Genomic DNA, 19584 nt, shown 5'->3' with positions numbered 1-19584 from the left:
CTTTAATTGTCTCAGATACAAGAAATTACAGAAGAAGCATGTCAAGGCTATTTTGTTGCCCAAATTGTTTTGGCAAATAAGAGGTTGCATTGAATGGCAGGTAGCTTATAGTTATCAATGATGAATGTTTGCATATTAAATGTGAAGGTGTATTATTTCCTCTACATCCATCACTGACGCCCTGAAGGGCAATCAGGCAGATGTTATGAAGTATTCAAAATGTAATGTGATGACACAGTGTTACATCAAAAGGAAGAAAGACAACTGAACCTGAATGAGTCGTGAGTTAACTTGTTTCCCTGAAAAAAACTTTGTTTTTGCTGTATAATGTTTTTGTTTTCTCACATGTGTGTATTATAATAGTTTGTACCTCACACAATGTCTGTATTTCAATTATTTCACATATTTCCATCTTTTAGGAACCTGCTCCAATTGTCTGTGGCCTGGTTGAGTAATACATGACTAAAAGACTCTTATAAACCTAAGGTGCTAAACAACAGCAAATGAACTTCCACAGTACCAAAACCACAACACAAGAGTATTTCTTATTTGTAAAACCCTGAGCACCAGAAAGTAACTTAAGAGCCAGCGGGTGCACCTCCACACACATGCTGTATGATCCAGAGGCACGGCGAAAGAAATATGATCACATGCATTAAAAAAAAAATACAACTTAACTTTTATTTTTCTCTTTGATGTAACCTTGAGTTTTAACATTTGACATTCATTTTTTGGTCTTCAGTTTGATCAACAAGAATTAGCATTGACAAAGAAAATGTATTCGTATTGTATGTGTATGTTTGTAATATTTTGCCACAATTTGTTTCCTTTTCCTTCAAAACGGCATGTGCTTGTTGTCCAATCAGGGAGTTTCAACATATGTAGGGTTCAAGAGTTTCCTAAAAAACAAAGAAGCAAAGAAGAAAACGTTTGCCCTGTTTGGTGATAATCTTATATTAAAGATAAATAGTTACTTGCTGAGCTTTATACCTGCACACTGTGCTGTAAACCACACCTTCGTCATCGTTGTGGGAGGCCACCTGCTGCTCCCTGCAGGCGAACAGTCGATGAGTGCCTCTAATGCAACATAAACTATTTTTGGAAAAATAGGTAACATGAAATATCTCACATCTTTCTCTCGGTGTGAAAGTCAACAGTTGTGTAGATGAGCTCTAGTGTTTGTTCCTCACATCCAATTCTCTCTTGTGATTGGTTATTGTCAAAAACAGGATAGTTGGCATAGACTGAATTCTGAATATGCATGAAAATAAAAATAATGAATTAGTGTAGAACATACTCTCCTCATACATTCAGTTCTCAGTTCTACTGCATGGCGTTTTACACACAAGAAAAATAACCTCATGGGTTGAACTTGCTTCCATGCTTAACATGTTTGTAGACAACCTCCGTGCAACTAGCATGTTAACCTGTAATGTACAGGATCTCACGCAGCTATAACTCACGTACAAATTTAGAACACAATAGAACCATAACGATCTTTAAATAGTCAATATAATGGTGGTCCCACCTGGATGTCCTCCTCACACTCCTCGCTCCTCTCTGGTGCTCTTGTCCTTTTTCTGTTGAGTCTGAAAGACATTAAAAGACTTGTGAGCATCATCGCATGATTGTTGTGATCTATATTAGTGATAAAGTGTAAATACAGCTTACCTTCTGACGGCAAAAACAATGGTCACAATCAGAAGCACAGAAACAGCAGCAAGTATGGCGATGATAAGTACATCTTTGGTAAATGTCCAATCTTCTGTGTACAAAGGCAGTGGCTTAGCTTTGTGAGACAACAATGAAGTCGTCAAATGAAAGTCAAAAGATGTGACACATAATCTACTTGTTTAAAAATGATTGTTTCAATTCCACTTTTTTTTTTTAAAAACTGTTCAAGCAAAGGTTTATCAAAGACACTAAATATGAGCAAATAAAAATCCACTTACGTTTCATTTTTATAGTAACTACAGAGGAGTTTTGGCTTCCATGTTTGTTGCTGGCACTGCATAAATACTGGCCACCATCACCAGGGAAGAACACAGGCCCTTTTCCAACATCCATTATATCGCCGTCATCTATTTTAACCCAGGTATAATTCTCCACTGGGGGGTTAGCACGGCTGCTGCAGGTCAGGGTTATGTTGCTGCCGGCGTCTGCCTCCATCGATGGTCTGACAGACACTGATGTGTTCTTGGGGCTATCTGAAAAAAACTGGAGCTGTTAACTGCCACAGAAATCATTTCGCAAATTGGTAGATTTCATTTTAATTAACTAAATCACATCGTTTTCATTTCTTTTTCATTCAAGTGTTGATTTTGTGTCCATTACTCACATTCAACATCAATGTGTATGACTCCTGAAGATGCTGCTGTGTGTCTTTTCAGAGAACAAGTGTAGTTTCCAGAGTTTGTGGAGGACATGTTGCTTAAATAAAGTGTAGGTCCCTCAGTTATGGGTTCTCCATTCTTAAACCAGGTGAAAGCAGATAAAAGATTGTCACCATCACAGCCGTTTCTGCAGGTCAGATTCACAGAGTCGCCCTCCTTTATTGTTCTGTTTCCATTAGGCTTTGTCACCGAAATGCTCAAATCTAAAAGAGCAAAGTACAGCTTCAGTTTGTTTATGGATTAAAGTGCATAGAAGATTCACAATGATTGTGTTATTATGACAACTTACCAACAACCTTTAATGTTGAGCCATCTTTACCAGTCCACTTGCCCTCTTTGTCGTTAGTTGTAAATCTGAAGGTGTGTTTTCCTGTATCATTATGCTCCACTTGGTTTATTTTTAAAGAACAATTGTGATTTGTGTCACCAATATACTGAAATCTTTTTTTTGTTTCATTCAACTCACTGTCAAAATTGAAAGGACCATTAAAAATATCATATTTTTCATGGCCCCATGCGGTACTTTGTACTCTCTGGTTGTCAGGATAGTAAAATGAACAAGGAATGACAACAGACGAGTCTTTCACTGCACAGATATGTTGCTGGTGATAATTCACTTCCCACTGACTGCAAAGAGCACCTGAAACAAATGTATTGATGCATGCATTATTGCAACATAAAAATGCTACCTTAAATGAGAGTAAAATGTTGTACTTACTGCTCAGAAACAGAAGCATCGGTGTCCATGTCAGGTTTCTGCCTTCAACACACATCTCTATTTGATTTTAAACTTTCAGATCAAAAACTCTGCAGGCAACTTTAATTGTTTTCACATAGTTAGCGTGTCATGTTGTAACCAAAGTTTCCTGTACTGTACCATATGTACCGTTTTGGATCGTCTCTTGAAAACATTCTATGCCCCTGAAATGAGGTCACTCACACCACAGACTCAATGCACAGCTTCAATCGGATCCTGAACGGTATACATATGAAACCAGGCCCTGCATAGAGGAAATGGCACACAGCACACACTAATAATGTTGCTTTATTGTGGGCAGAGCAGTCAAAGGTACTGTGACATTTTTTAAACACCACACAACCAAGTGTCACTAGTTAGTGTATTGACTGTACTCTGTTCTTAAAGTATGTTTTAGCCGTATTCATTTTCCATGTTTACTTTTGATAACTTGCCACTAAGTGTTATGTGCATGCAAAATGTGAACTACAGTAGAAACTACAGTATTGTTGAACCTGTACCTTGTTATATACTTTACCAATACACATCATCATCTATTAAACTCAACTTTACACGTCAAAAGGACCACTGCACCGCACATGTGAAAAAGATGTATGAAGCCTTTTGTGGCTCCAGAGAACTGAGCGAAGTCTGAGAAATTGCCTCAAATGATGTCACTTAAGTCAGCGTGAAAATGTTTGAAAATGAAAAGAATCTGGAGGTGTGGAGTTGAAGAGAAGTGAGCTCATCATACCTGAAGTCCACTTCTTAGCTCTGCATGATCAAAATGTCAGCAATAGATTTGCATCGTGGGTAATGCAGGCACGTTTTGCGAGGAAGAAGAATGTGTGGGATAAAGAAGAGGATATTTCTGTTTCTGCTGCATCAATTTCCTAGATTACTAGAAACAAGTGAAGTCACCTCATTCTCTTGGTACATTATGTTAAAGAGTGTGTTTTAGAGATTTTAAACATTACGTAGTTTTTGCAGTGCATGACTCTATGTGGTGTGTGTTATGTGTAAGTGGACCTGGTGAGTATATCTCATTGCATCAAAGAAAAGAAAAACCACTAAACAGCAGGGACACATTTAGTTTCACAAAGGTGACAATGTTTTTGTTTTGCTCTCATTTATTCAATATAATAATTTGTATCTCACATAAAGTATTTATTTCACATATTTCTGTCATGTCAGTAGTGCAGGTTTACAACTCCTGAGATGCTCTGGAACTAAAGACTACAGGAAGTAAATGAACTTTTACAGTGCCAAAAGCACAAAACAGGAGTTAAAGTGATTTATAGAAACACTGAGCATCAGAAAGCAACTTAAAAGGCAGTGTGTGCATACACACGATCCAAACACATTTGACACAGAGGAAAGGTGAAAGAAATACAAGAACATGTCTTAAAACAAAAACTAATTTACACACTAAATTGTACCTTCATGAAGATGCCTTGTCACGTTTTTTTTCTCATCTGGTTTATAATATTTATCTTTACGGCAATGCATGTGCAGCACATCTTACAGATTTGTAATAAGTAAGAAAAACATGAGAGACCAAATACCCTCAAAACCCACGTATTACTGCAAAACGACGAGGGTTTAATTTCAAATTGGGGAGGCTTGATCTATAAAGGGTTTGATAGTTGGTGCCTGAAAAAGAGAATAAAAATGTTTGCACTGAAGCCATTTTATGCAAATAATCATTCATTAAATGTGTGTTTCCTGAGCTTCACCTGCACGCTGTGATGTAAACCACATCTTCATTATTATGGGAGTCCGTCTGCTGCTGCCTGCAGGCGATACAGTCAGTCAGTTCACGTGCCTCCAATGCATCAAACGTGGAAAAAATTGATCAAATGAAGTTGAAAAACATCTCACATGTTTGACTGTCTTTTGCTGGTGAAGTGTACAGTTGCATAGACGACTTCTGTGGCTGCTTCCTCATACTGATCGCCCACTTGTGATTGGCTGTCACAGGGCAGCCAGTTGACATAGTCTGTATTCTGCATACAATCAAAAACAATTTTAATTAGTGTAGAACAATTCCCTCCTTGTGTTTTAAATTCTACCTTTATGTTTTTGTTATGAGCTTCTGTTTCACCCACACAACCAAAACAACCTCTGCTTTCTCTTATCTGATGTCCATCAAGGTATGTCACCGAGCAGAGATTTAGGATGTGGGTTAGACTTGCCTTTTACCTGCTTAACTGGGCTGCAGACAACTTCTGAGAAACTCCCAGCCCTAATTGTTATATGGTATGGAGCGTACTGTATATGTATGCCACAAAAAGGTCACCTGCATGTCCTCCTCTGTCTCTGGTACCCACGTCTTTTTTTTGTGGAGTCTGAAAAAAAGAAATGTGATCTTTGCTAAGACATGATCGTGATATACATCTGCAGACCTCTGAGCAATGAATAACACAGTGCAAGGATTCTTATTTGTGATCTGTCATTAATTCTGCCACATCAGGTCATGTTTAGTGAAAACCAAAACATGATTTTGATCCATTTTGCTGACAGGACCTAATCAGGTAGCATAACCTGTGTCATAATCCTTCAGGACTTTACATACGGAACATACACTACCGGTCAAAAGTTTGGGGTCACTTGCAAATTTCCATGCCACTCCATTATAGACAAAATACCAGCTGATCTGAGTGGGTGGCTGATCTTTAATGCAATATCTACATTGCCCATTATCAGCAACCATTTATCCAGTGTTCCAGAGGCACATTCTGTTTACTAATCTGATATCATTTTAAAAAACTAACTGAGAAAACACTGGAGAATCCTTTTGCAATTATGTAAGCACATAATGTAATTTGAAAACTGCTGACCGGGTTAAAAAAACAATGCAACTGACCTCAGCTGGTATTTTGTCTATAATGGAGTGCAATGGAAATTTCTAAGTGACCCCAAACTTTTGACCGGTAGTGTACATCTGATACCTTTAGAGATATGGTGCATTACGCTTGATCAAACTGGCAAACAATATCACAAGTAATTGGCATTGGCTCCATCTCGACCAGCTACATTTAAATGTTGCTTATACCTAAATCTGAATTAACAAATCAATAAGATATAACAATAATAATAATAATAATAATAATAACAATATGGTAACAAAGTCCATTCTGCATAATTAGTGCTTTTACTTTTGACACTTAAAAGAGCTACTTATTTTTTACTTATAAAACATGTATACTTTTGCTTAAGTAAGATTTGAATGCATGACTTATACTTACGTATTATCACTCATTCTACATACTTGTCTGGTGCATGTCAGAAAAGGAGCTACAAATACAGCTTACCTTCTGACGGCAGTAACGGTAATCCCAATCAGGACCGCAGCAACAGTAGCGATGATTAGTACATCTCTGGAACACGTTGCCCAGTATGCTGTAAAATCAAGGCAGTGTGTTACAGTTGTTTCAATGACTTGTTGTTCAATAAGTCCTAAAATATGAGGCACAAAATTATTTACAAAAGGGATTAATTCAATTGACCCTATTTGGAGTCATGTGTTATAACACACATAAGTATTCCCTGGGATATATATTCACTTCAAACCTTAGGAACACCACTATAACTTCCTTTTACATTTGTCCATGCAAATTCTACATACTACATTTGGTTTAATTACACGGTTTTATTGTTATATGCACACGACTTAGAAATTCAGAAATATACAGTATGTATTTTCAGAAAAACAATGGTTGATTTAGCAATTATTATAATTTGTACATATACTGCAGTAGGGTCAGCAGGACCCCAAGCAATGATGAAGTCAATGTCAACAAAACAAAAGAGTCAAAGAATCGTGAGTTAAATTAGAGAAAGACACTAAAGGACTGGTAATATGAGCAAATAAAAATCCACTTACGTTTGATTTTTAAAGTAACAACAGAAGAGTTTTGGCTTCCATGTTTGTTGCTGGCACTGCATAAATACTGGCCACCATCACCAGGGATGAACACAGGCCCTTTTCCAACATCCATTATATCGCCGTCATCTATTTTAACCCAGGTATAATTCTCCACTGGGGGGTTAGCACGGCTGCTGCAGGTCAGGGTTATGTTGCTGCCGGCGTCTGCCTCCATCGATGGTCTGACAGACACTGATGTGTTCTTGGGGCTATCTGAAAAAAACTGGAGCTGTTAACTGCCACAGAAATCATTTCGCAAATTGGTAGATTTCATTTTCATTATCTAAATCACATCATTTTTATTTCTTTTTCATTCAAGTGTTGATTTTGTGTCCATTACTCACATTCAACATCAATGTGTATGACTCCTGAAGATGCTGCTGTGTGTCTTTTCAGAGAACAAGTGTAGTTTCCAGAGTTTGTGGAGGACATGTTGCTTAAATAAAGTGTAGGTCCCTCAGTTATGGGTTCTCCATTCTTAAACCAGGTGAAAGTAGATAAAAGGTTCCCGCCATCACAGCCGTTTCTGCAGGTCAGATTCACAGAGTCGCCCTCCTTTGCTGTTCTGTTTCCATTAGGCTTTGTCACCGAAATGCTCAAATCTAAAAGAGCAAAGTAAGCTATTGCTTTAGATTTAACCTGAGAAGATTCACAATATTTTTTTATTGTGAAAACTTACCAACAACCTTTAATGTTGAGCCATCTTTACCAGTCCACTTGCCGCTTTTGTCGTTGGTTTTAAATCTGAAGACGTGTTTTCCTGTATCATTATGCTCCACTTGGTGTATTTTTAAAGAACAATTGTGATGTTTGTCACCAATGTACTGGAATCTTGTAGTGACTTTTTTTAAGTTCTTGTCAGAAATGAAGAGAGTCCTGAAAGGATGAGACTTAACTTGACCCCACATGACGTTTTTCACTCTCAGGTTATCAGGATAGTAGAACGAACAAGGAATGACAGCAGAAGAGCCTTTCACTGCACAGATATGTTGCGGTTGGTATACCACGTTCCATGTATTGCAGACAACACCTGAAAGATATGGATTCAAACATTTTTTAAACAATTTAATTAAAACAGTAAACAAGATATAAGTGTTGTTCTTACCAGCCAGAAAGAGTAGCATCAGTGTCCTCGTCACAATGCACATGTTACAAATCAAGTCAAATCATCAAGGTTGTAATTGATCCTAAAATGTTTGCAAAATGCTGTGCAGGGGTTGTCAATGGCCTTTTCTCAAAATACACAGTGAATAAATTGTTGCTTTCCTTCATCTGCTTCTTAATCTACATACTAAAAGCACAGCTTCCTGTAGTGGAGAAAATGAAGTCTTTGGTTTCTTTAGGAAAGTTTTCAGCCTATGAAATCAGGTCACATGCATCGCACTCAGTCCTCCCCTTCAGCTTTTTCTGTTTAGATGTGTGACTCCAGTGCATGAAACATAAGTCCTGTGCATACCGGCAGTCTTACTGCATCTTGCTTTGTTGTGGTCATACCATAGTTGTCACAAAATCCATTTTACATTTGATTTTTAATATGGCTGCATGGTTTAAAAAAAAAAAAAAAAAAAACTTAACAGGGATATATGCTAACATTGTCTCTAGCCAAGTCATCTCTGTACACATTTTGGGAGTAGGTCTATTTTCCAATGTTCGAGTAATTGAACAGATACCTTAATTTATATCAGCACACATGAAGACTTCACAATTGCTTTTCAAAAATTAGATTTTATGACAGAATTTGATATTTCAAACAGAGCTCGCCGGAGGATTGGGTTTCTCTGAGGTAGGTGTGCATGTGTGTGTGCGTGTGTCCGTGTGTAAATCGCCCCCTCCGGGACAGTTTTGACGACATTGCGAGAATGATGACGGGGTCCCAGTAAAGACTGAAGCAGAGCGGTGACATCGAGAACCACCAGTCAGTCAGAGGTGCGCAGGACTAAACTTCAGTGCTCGACATGGAGATGCCCGCTAAACTCCTGTTCTCCGTGGTGGTGATCTCCGTGCTGGTGGCTTGCAGTCCGACGGAGGCTTGGTACAAGCAGGTGGCCGGCCCGAGCTACTCGGTGGGCAGGGCATCCGGCTTGTTGTCCGGTATCCGGAGGTCACCGTACGGAAGGAGAGCCGAGCCGGACCCGTCAGACAGCGAAGAGTTGGGGACCAACAGCGCGTTTCCTGAATACCCTCCGCACAACTTCCTCCTGAAGACTATTGTGAGTGGAGATCGATTTTTATCGACGTATCCTATGGGCAGGATGCCATTACGCGGCAGCTCACCGCAAGAGCGCTAAAGTGTATCATTTAACATTTTTGACCTTAATAACCTGAATATCCGGTTTCTCTTTAAAATATAAAACATCAGCTATTTGCTATCTTTAAAATAAAAAGGCTGGAAACTACATTTTATTTCAGATTTTAAACTAAAGATATAAGGGCCCAATATTGTACTCACATGAACGTTATATATAGTTTAAGCAGAACAAATTCACTTTCCCGGGACTCCCGGATCATTTCAGTCGTGGAGGAGCTGTCCAGTCAGCACTACTGAACCTGAGAAAGTCGGATTTATCAATTTAAAAATCTATGCAGATCCATTAGCCACATTATAAATCTAACAGCAGTTAAGTGAAATATAAGCAGAACGGTCGGATTTAACTTTGAATTACATTTATATTAAATATGTAAAATCTTTATCAAAGTTACTACTAAACAAAAACTGTCCAAAATGTCAAGTGCAGTAAGTCCCCTGTGGAAAAAGCAGCATGAAATGGGAACACTGGGCGGTAAATGTGCTTAGTTATCATATTGACAATGACGGTGACAGAGTACTTTTGAGATGAGGTCCATATAAATAAACTCTTGATTAGTGTTGTCTGCAGGAATATCGAACATCACAATGACTGAAGTGTTCAGAATTTAAAGATTACATTTTTGTAATTTAACAATTTCTCTGTTCCTTCCCAACAGCCTGTTTGCATCAAAGACATTACACCAAACCTGCAGAGCTGTGAACTCTTCCAGGAAATCAAAGGTTCATTTAAGTGCCAAGCGGAAGTCTTCCTCACTCTGGACACTGCAGACTGTGCAGGAGACTGAGCAGTGAAGCCCAACAGCTGGGTTGGATGATGGAAAAATGCTGTACATTTCTCCATCTTTCATTTTAACACTAATGTTGCACTGGATGGAAGATATTCTACTTTTCATTCATCACTTCACCAATTTTGATTTCATGATAAACCAGTTTTACAAACTTTAAGCTGTTAAAGTATTAATGTAGATACATCTGAGTTTTCATTAATAAATTAATCATATTGCAGCCCTTGTTGAAATTAATGAATACAAAACATATTACAGTGTAATGATTGTTCTGATCTACACTGGAGGATAAGTAATACTGCATTTTGCAAACATGAATTATGTCAAACTTGTAACTTGCAATCATTTTGGCATTTGGTAATTCACTTAGTGGTGGGTGTTTCAGAACCATAAAATGTGTAAGATGTAAATAAAAGAAAACTGACTACAAATAGGCATGGAATACAAACCGCTCACTGATACAAGGCTCAAAGTATTGAACATGGTCAGATTTTATTCTAAATGAGGGGGTAAAAAAATAGATATAATAAAAAGCATTACAAAAAAGGGACCAGGCATATCAATAAATAACTTCTTTAAAAAAGCTTTTAAAATATATGGGTAAAGTGCAGCCTTATGTTTACATTAGCTGCTTAAATACATGATTTACATACAGGAAAACATCTCAAAAAATAAAAATACCAGCACTGAATAAATAAACAATCTTACAGCCTTCAGGTGACTATTACAGCAGCTGGACAGCTGCAAGGTTCTCCTTCATAACCTGATCTATGACCATGTGAAAGACCACCTGTATGTTCGTGGTGTCTGTGGCTGTGGTAAAGTGGTGGTACACTAGCTGGTCAGGACTGGTGCTACATGAAGAAAACACAGCAGTTATGTGGTGGGCTGCAGAATCCACGTCAACATCTGCGCCTGAATGAGGTCAAAGGAAGAAACATGCCAAATCTTGAGACATCCGACTGAGTTCAGTAAAGTGACGGGTCGGTTTACCAATACAGCCAAAACTACATGCACACAGGGGCAGTCTAATCCATTAAATAACAATAAATAAAAAAAATAAAAAATAAAAAAAAAAAAAAAATCAAGAAAATGGCTTCTGGTGAGAATCTGCACACAAGTTATCCTTCTGAATATACACAAATAAAACATGAGTTTAAAATAAGTATGACCATGATTTGGCCAGAATTAATAATATGCAGACAAACAGGGAGGACTGTATTTGAAATATCTGGCCAGAAGGAATTCAGATTGCCCAATAGACTGGGAAATGCAGCGTCCCATCTAGCAAAACAAAGACGCATATAAATTCATTAAGGAATTTAAGATTCAGATAAGAGAAAATACCTCCAAGTTGTCAACTTGTGAGTTGTAGAGTTGAGCAAGAACTGGAGAATCTCATTGTGGGACTGGCTCTTGAGGCTGTAATTCTGCACCAAGGCTGAATTTTTAAGAAAAGGCCTATATAAAAAGCACCATGTCATGGGACCTTTAAGATTAACAAAGTGATGAAATTTCTCATCCTTGTTTAATTTACCTTTTGAACTCCCAAAACGTAAAGCAAAAGTATGTTGTATGCAAACTCCGATGGAACAGTAGCCTGGAGTCTTAAAAAAAGAAAAATTAACATTCCTCTGCGACATACCTTTGTAACTAGAAAGGTAAAACCTCAAGTGTCTTCCAGAGTGTAGGATCTTGTCCCGGAAAAGGTCCGTTTTGTTCATAAATAGAATCTGTATGAGAGAGCAAGATGCCATCAGAGTTGGGAATTTTAATAAGTGACAATATTCTAGTTTTCCAGTTGATTCTTTTCAGTGCAGTTTCTCACAACATAAGCTCATGTCTAAAATGAGTCACATTCACAACATTAGAACTATCTGTACAAACAAGACTCTGTAGTTTGAGTTTGCATCTCCAGTCAATATGCACTTCTAGCATTTAACATCACCTCTATAGACTTCGTATTGTGCCAAAGAAAATCATTTGACTGCCCAGCATTTAAAATGTAATTAACATTTAAAAAAAAAAAATTATCCAAGAGGAAAAGGCCATAAGATAACCCTTGCCCCTTAATGCCTCAAGTTAATCAAAAAGCAAATATAAAAAGTTAGTGACCAACAAGTGAGTTATTGATGGCAATGCTAATAGCCCCACCAGCTCACAATATGAACAAAATCATTCCAACCATTACACCAAGTGTGAAACAGTGCTCGCAGCCAACTTCCTAAACAGAAATCACCTGCCCTATATATCTCAATTAAAACTGTATATGCTAATTATGTATGTCAGATGCAATTATAGCCAGTTTGTGTCCCATCTGCTTGGCAAGAATGATTACCAAAAGCCCCACGCCGTGCTTTAGTCACCTCCACACATTTAGACAAGCTTTTAAAAATGGACATCTTCATAAACACAGAAAAGGCCATAAAAAAGCTCTAAACAGGATCCCTTTATTTCATTCAAAGCATTATTTATCTTTAAGAAAGTAAGTTAAAAAAAAAACTTACCAGTGAGGTGTTTCTAAAGACTGTGTTGTTGCAGATGGACGTAAAAAGTTCAAGACTTTCCTGCAGCCGATTCTAATAAAAAGAAAAATATGGAAAAAGACAAGTGGCCGAGAAAAAACAGGTGTCTATATTTTGCAAGAAAATGAAATAGATTAAAATTAGAACATACCCCTGAAGTTTCGTTTGTCTGTGTCATATCATAGCTGCTCAGGGCCACGACATACAACACAGCCTGAATACAGTCAAAGCAGCTGAGCCACTTCCTCCTCACACTCCGCTGGCCCCCGACATCATACAACCTGTAAATAACCAAAACAAATCAATGCTTTATTCATCCAACGAGTTTCTTCCAACTGATCAAACAATATGTGCAAGGAGAGAAAAATGTGCAATTGAGCATCATCTTCTCCATGTTTATAGCTTGAATCACTCTAATCAATCTATAAAGACATGTTCTGCCACTGGAAAGCTTGTGTTGCTAAACTCTTCAGAGACAGTCACATGATTCAGAGTTCATTAATATATTTAAATACATATTCTTAGGGAATAAGGCAATATCCTTGATATTAAATAGTATCAATTAGAGCCCATTTAAAATATTGGGGCAACCCTTTTCAAAATCTAAACTGGTGCTGACTAAGTGAAGTTGAGGGTCTTGGTGACACAGGTAATGAGCCCCATTTTGGCCTGACAGTCTCCAGGTGCATGATTGCAGTACTCATGTCAAAGAGAATAAAGCGTTTATCCCCTGGGTCAGGAGTCAGTTTTAACAAGCTGGGGACAATAAGCAAGAACTGTAGCATTTGACGGCAGTAGTTGCTGTGCTGCAGAAAAAATAAAAATAAATTCACTTGTGACTGGCTTGACTGCAACAAGGCTTTCATGGTTTTTCAGATTTAATGGAAGAGCATAAGACCTGTAAACTGATATGGCAACCAAGAGCTGAGGAAATAACGTTAATGAATTTAGCTATTTAGTGGAACTAGCCCAAGACATACGACACTGTCTCACTCAGAGGCCGCTTATCAGAATTGTGTTATGCAAGTTTAAGAACATATTAAAATGTTATGCTTATATTTAAATAAGAGGGAAAAAGCCAGGCCAGATAATCAGGGAAAAAACCACCCCCCGCCCAACCCTTCCTTGGTAGATGATACATATTTCTGTGCAGTTTCATCTTTAAACGTTAGCAAAGTAGATTTCAAATTCTTACAGTTCACTACAATTTGTATTGAGCATCTAGATTATTTGATTAAATCTGATAAAAATTTTAATAAAATGTTTTCTGCTGAAAAACTAAAAAACATTTTGTAAAATTGTCAGAACTTTAATATTTCCTACTCTATTTTAAATGGATTTAATTTCTTATGACTCACACACCGAATACCATCACAGCAAAAGGGACAGATCGCAGGGAGAATTGCGAAAAGGTTGCTTAGGAGGGTGGGGTTTTAATGTTTTCATCGGACGCTTCCTCCATATATTTGTCTCATTACTCATGAAATACCAGGCAGAGAGAAGCCATCAATATTTCATGTCTGAGTCATGCCCAGGTAGCCGCCTCCCTCAGCTCAGAAAGGTTCAGCTTTCGTCAGGGACCCCAGAGGCTCAAAAACTGCTTTCTAGGAAAGCAGCATGTTAAAGAGTGTACAACTGCATAAACAGTAACTCTGATGAAAAATAAATCTAAATCCAAAAGTCCTCAAGGACCCATTGACTAGGTTTGTTTAACAGATTAATTAGAATTCCAATAGCAAACAATAAAAAAAGATGGAAATGCACATTAAAAAACTACAAAGCCATCCTATTTACATGTTGAAGCTCGTGACTGAGTAAGCTAATCAACACATTCAAATGTCACCATTACACATGCATCTCTTCAGGCATGAGACTCCTAAACAACCAACTCCTTTTGTTATCCATCTACAGGTACATACTATGCACCTATGTGATGTATAGCCTACAATCTATCAATGTATATGTAATATTTTCAGTGTATGTGTGTAGATACATGCTTGTGTTAAACTGCATGTTTACATGGGGTTTTAGTACCTGCTCTATTTGTACATATTTCACAGAGAGGGTGTGTATGAAATGGGGGATACATTTCATACACAAAGAAATGTCCAAAACTGCATATTGCCCCTTTAATGCAAATTTCTTTGCTGTTTTCTTGCAGGTTTCTCTATAGAACTACCCCTACAGCTTTGGAATAGATATTGGCTCCTACGTTTACTTGTGTCAGACTGCTTGCTCGGCTTGTCCAGCAACCACCATACAACTTGAAAAAACGTTCTATTCAATGAAACTATTTCAATGAATGGTCGGAATATTTGTCCAAAGCTGTTCAGTTAAGGTAAATTAAGCTAAAAAAAAAAAAAAATAGCTGCTTAGTTCCCCTTTAAATGATGCTTTAATGTTCAATATTAAGATTTCTTTTTGAGATTTGATAAGGTGTTTCAAGGGAATATGACCAACACTTAACGCCATAACTCAGTTATAGCGTAAGATCCAGAGTTCAATTGTCCCTTTAAAATGAAATAGTGTTAACCATGCATATTCAGTAACATACTTACCCCTCTTACAATAAGTGAATAATATCATGCTCGCAGTGAGCCCAGTGCAAACAGTAACAGTATTTACCTTTATAAACTCAATATACAGCATTATGTTGGCATATGTTGTCTGTGCGCTGTACTACAGTATATCATGTTCTGACCGCTGCTGAATTTGAGCTTCAAGTTTAATAAGGCTTACCGAAAGATTGTTTCATTAAGTTGAAACACCGTTTCAATGATTCCACAGGTCCTCACTCTGACTCTCAGAACATCCGTCTCAGTAGGAACATATTTGGGAGCGATGATTCTACTCATGTTCTCAAAGAAACTGGAGATGGAATAAAAAGTAGAGAAATATCACTTAGTGATCAGAAATATTTTAGATAATTTAAGCTTTACTCAGACAAATTTCCTTCCAACATACAGTCAAGACAGACAATATTTGGCCATTTCAATTGAAGCTATTCCAGTACATCCTTTATGATCACTTTTACGAAATCTGATTTTTAAGGGCAGTAAAACTCAAGTGGCAAAAACAAGGGTACAATGTAAAGTTGCAACTGAACTTTAGTGGGTTTATTGGGACTAAACTTGGTCATTTTGGAGGCTGTAAGTTGTGGAGAATAAAGCATAGCATTTTTGGAGTGCGTCTCCAAAAAGGAGGTGTGTGAAGTCTGATAAACTGAGTTATGTCACTTGAGTCAGTGTGGTTGGTGCTGAAGATGAATAAATTCAGGGGGTGACGTTAGAAAATGGTGAGCAGCTTAACAGATTTTTGTAGCTCACTACATCTAGGCACTAAAAAAATAAACTGTATGATCTCTGGTTTTGCTGGATTGATTAGATTTTTATTGACTGTCCAGGAGTCTGATAACTATGGTGGTATTATAAGAGTACACTTATAAATACCCTAGTAGCTGCAGTCAAAAGCAGTCCGTTATGTTAGACTGATGGTGTTGGAGACCTTTTTATACACATACATATGAGACTTGTCCAGTGTCCATCTACATTCACAAAGCCTTGGCTTTGTACACAAAAATTACATATTGTGTGCATTGCATAAAAGTAAGATGATTGCTTGCATGACAAAGCATTTCAATATAATACTATCTTCTAATATCCATTTCAAAATGTTCCATCTTTCAACAGCAGTAACTTCTAGTTAATGAAGAGTGTTTAGAAATATTTTCTGAGAGCCCCATCTAGCACTGCACTCTTGTTGATTGTGCGGCATTATAAACACTACTAACTGATGCTAATATTTAACAGCGCCGGCATGAATTCAATTGTGTAGGGCAGTGGTGGCCTAAAGGTGGGAGAAGCGAGCTTGTTGGCACAAACACATGGACAATTTGTTTAAAACAATCGCACTTCATGGTTGCATGAAGAGAGAAACAATGTCATCCAGCAAAATGTTTTCCACACTCCAGGTAATGAACCACACTTGAGCTGATGATGCAACAAACACTCTAACCAAATAATTTATGCAGAGTGGTGTGTTAGGGTTTCATGACACTGTGCAGGCTGCTTTTTATTGGTTGAACAATTGAAAGGGCACAACTGCTGAAGGACAGCAATTGGAAAAAAACAAACAGCTATGCCCACATACAAAAACTGTCCCACAGAGATGTTGGGTAAAACACACTGGCTGTATTCCAATAATTTCCATTTAATAAGACAATTTTCAGTGAGATGTATTTTGGAAAAAATAAAATACTGTTGATCAAAATGTCTCGATTTGGACATATCTCCTATGCATCTTGATGCAGGTAAGGGTGCTATTTAAATACATTACACATTTTGCAGACCTTTTTTTAAATCCAAAGTGCGTTACAATAAGTCAAAAGTTGCACACGTCTGGAGCAACTAGGGGATAAGTGTCTTTGGTTGATGCAATGGGATTTGAACCCAGGTCTCCCACACCAAAGGCATGGGACATTTCCACTGCACCATCACCACCCTATAATACTATAAAAGTGTCTAAAACTCTCAACGCTGGCAAATCAGAACAGACACGCTTTTTAGAGAGTGGGCTTTAAAAGAGCCAGGCGCTAAACATATCATTTCAGACAGAGGGTGAAGACAGGCAGTATTGGAAATAGTGTTTAACAATAAAACATATAAACACTATTAAAAGCCCAAAATATAAACATGTAGCTGAAAATGAGCATTGTTTCCAAGTAAGCCATCTATTTCTTGAACACAGGTTTTTCTCAGCACTTGATTTACTGTTGCTCTGTATTTATAAGATGTGATGACATTTGCACCGTCAGTCCTAATTGGGTGGAATTGTGCGATGTAGATAACTTTAGGTAATTCTACTCACTAGACTGCAGAGTCATTGAGCTCAAACTCGTAACCTCTGGCTGCAGCTGCTCGCACCCCTTGGTCGGCCCAAAGCGCACAGATTGCATGAGCCACGAAAGGCAGCAGCTCCTGGTCGTCTCCCAAACACTGACTGCAGGACAGGACGGAGCGTGCGTGCATCTGCAGTACACGGGACAACATATCATTTAAACACTATATTTTTCAAAGTAAATGTTTTGTATTCTCCCACAAAACTAAATGTAATGCTCTATCTGAAGATACAAACGGATCAATATTTCTTGCAACAACAGAACGTGTCAGTATATAAGATTGATCATTATACAGTGGGTGTCGTATACAGACAAAGACTGACATCTAGTGAGACAGAGAGGGGCTGCAATGAAAAGTGGGCTACCACAGAGCAGATTTGATTAAACTTTATTTCAAAAAAATTGTTTAATCTCTCCTTACCTTGTTTTTCTGGTTAGCGAGATTAATCCTCAGCATCCCCATTCCTTGAAGAACAAACTTCATGGAGGTCAGCAGGTTGTCTAGTACTGCAGGCTACAGAGGAAATGACAGTCAACCTTTTGTCCCATGACTGATGCTGAAAAGTCGTTTGACTCAAATAGTTCAGTGTGTTCAACAAATGCTTCCTTTGCTTGCAGCTGACCTTAAAACTTATGAGCTCCTGTTTGGAGAAGCCATGACTGTGGATTATCTTTATCTGTTTGACTAGGGTGCTCTTTCCGCTCTCTGCAGCTCCTGACACACACACCAAAGACATGCTTCCACTTAAAAACGGCAACACTTCCCTGAAATCTGATAAACTCTGTAATAAAAACTTACCAAGCATGAGGAATTTTACCACATTCATCTCCGTCCGGGCATGTTCACAAAGGTCTTGCTCTATTTTAGAGCTCTGGAGCTTAGCCTTTTTACCCTCGTCTGTGATCTCCTGGTGAAGGCACATTCCCATGCACATCTGAGCAAGAATTCAGCTTTTACATGGATGCTTTGGGACTACAACACTGATTGCAAAAACTATAGTAATAACATTTCATTAACAAGTGAGGATATGTTTTAGTAAATGTTTAAAACGGATTGGAATGCATTGGCAGATTAGATTTCTCTTAAAACATTTAAAAAAAAAGTTAATAAAGGCTATACTAAATTTGTGTGACATTACATAATTATTAAAAGTAGAATGCCTAATACCCTTCCCTGGCCCCAGATGTAAACCATATTGTGTGCTTAGCTTTTTTTATATCTAGCTTCAAGTAGAAGCCGTGTCATTTTAGTCAACCGAAGTGGAAGGTATTGAGACAGTCCATTTGCTTTAATTTTACTATTCATTAAATGAATAAATAAATAAGTTCCAAATACTTTAACTGACTGAATAGCAACCTGAAAGATTATTCCATAGATCTAAATCTATTTAGACTGAAAGACGACAAGAGCTAGCAAATACTTAAAACACAGATTTGTTGACCAAGACTTCACGAGGAGGCACTTCTTCTTCTCGCACTTTGGTCATAGTTTTGCAACACATATTAGCATTTCCAAATGCTAGTTCGGAAGTTGAACAATTTAATGGATGTTCTACCTGCAGCGGAGCTGGTAGTAGGCCTATACCAAGACAGCAAAACATCACTCCTCGTTCGCTCTGTACGTCGGTGTCGTTTGATTCTCAGCTTCAACAGCTAACAGAGTTAGCAACAAACGAAAGCGTTAATTAGCTTCATTGGGCGCACGTGTGAACCCGGATATGCTTTCTTGACAGCTTGCTTCAGAGAGAAACCCCAAAAAAGTACATGAAAAACATATTTTTTTCTTCTTCAAATGAGCACAACTTCACTTAATTTAACATTTAAAAAACTTACTTAGCACATATGCAGTTGAATCTATCAATATTTACAAAAATTTTTTTCCATGATGAATATTTTGAATGAGAGCATCTAGTCATGCTCAGCTGCTTACAGTGGTAAAATGAAACTAAGTACATTTACTCAAGTAGGCCTACTTTTGAGGCATAATTCTGAAGCATTTGAGTTTTTTTCTT

At 37.8% G+C, this 19584-nt stretch overlaps 4 protein-coding genes across 7 annotated transcripts; 1 reads left to right on the top strand and 3 right to left on the bottom strand.

The window, feature by feature from the left end:
- Positions 1–3665, bottom strand: LOC116669429 (B-cell receptor CD22). 2 transcript variants are annotated; one of them, XM_032499313.1, is made up of 9 exons: positions 3112–3665; positions 2683–3033; positions 2339–2596; positions 1953–2207; positions 1672–1765; positions 1529–1589; positions 1130–1251; positions 991–1050; positions 1–899 (listed from the first exon to the last, which is right to left on the bottom strand). In XM_032499313.1, exons 1-9 carry the CDS (start codon positions 3164–3166, stop codon positions 863–865), a joined length of 1293 nt encoding a protein of 430 aa, XP_032355204.1. In that variant the 5' UTR covers positions 3167–3665; the 3' UTR covers positions 1–862. The 2 variants fall into 2 exon arrangements, with proteins under 2 accessions (XP_032355204.1, XP_032355205.1); XM_032499314.1 differs by having other exon boundaries at positions 2683–2747; positions 3112–3236.
- Positions 3666–3770: 105 nt separating this feature from the next.
- Positions 3771–8371, bottom strand: LOC116669428 (B-cell receptor CD22). The gene is made up of 9 exons (XM_032499312.1): positions 8163–8371; positions 7737–8087; positions 7402–7659; positions 7016–7270; positions 6444–6531; positions 5429–5477; positions 5011–5135; positions 4866–4922; positions 3771–4782 (listed from the first exon to the last, which is right to left on the bottom strand). Exons 1-9 carry the CDS (start codon positions 8203–8205, stop codon positions 4758–4760), a joined length of 1251 nt encoding a protein of 416 aa, XP_032355203.1. The 5' UTR covers positions 8206–8371; the 3' UTR covers positions 3771–4757.
- A 528-nt stretch (positions 8372–8899) lies between these two features.
- LOC116707333 (neuropeptide B) lies at positions 8900–10370 on the top strand. Its single transcript, XM_032544660.1, has 2 exons — positions 8900–9267; positions 10022–10370. The coding sequence occupies exons 1-2, from the start codon at positions 9013–9015 to the stop codon at positions 10148–10150; spliced, it is 384 nt and encodes a 127-aa protein (XP_032400551.1). The 5' UTR covers positions 8900–9012; the 3' UTR covers positions 10151–10370.
- A 328-nt stretch (positions 10371–10698) lies between these two features.
- On the bottom strand, positions 10699–19350 carry LOC116669423 (guanine nucleotide-binding protein G(o) subunit alpha). Of its 3 annotated transcripts, none has more exons than XM_032499305.1 (10): positions 19129–19350; positions 18372–18480; positions 18196–18287; positions 17994–18086; positions 17542–17702; positions 15415–15543; positions 12827–12956; positions 12658–12729; positions 11796–11883; positions 10699–11065 (listed from the first exon to the last, which is right to left on the bottom strand). In XM_032499305.1, the coding sequence occupies exons 1-10, from the start codon at positions 19171–19173 to the stop codon at positions 10875–10877; spliced, it is 1110 nt and encodes a 369-aa protein (XP_032355196.1). In that variant the 5' UTR covers positions 19174–19350; the 3' UTR covers positions 10699–10874. The 3 variants fall into 3 exon arrangements, with proteins under 3 accessions (XP_032355196.1, XP_032355195.1, XP_032355197.1); XM_032499304.1 differs by having other exon boundaries at positions 18372–18507; positions 19129–19314; XM_032499306.1 differs by lacking the exon at positions 19129–19350 and adding an exon at positions 18948–19029 and having other exon boundaries at positions 10875–11065; positions 18372–18504.
- Between the last annotated feature and the right edge of the window lie 234 nt (positions 19351–19584).

This window comes from Etheostoma spectabile, chromosome 19 (assembly GCF_008692095.1).
Source record: "Etheostoma spectabile isolate EspeVRDwgs_2016 chromosome 19, UIUC_Espe_1.0, whole genome shotgun sequence".
NCBI classification, from domain to species: Eukaryota; Metazoa; Chordata; class Actinopteri; order Perciformes; family Percidae; genus Etheostoma; species Etheostoma spectabile.
Note: the sequence above shows the minus strand (reverse complement) of the source record. Positions and strands in the feature narration are given on the sequence as shown.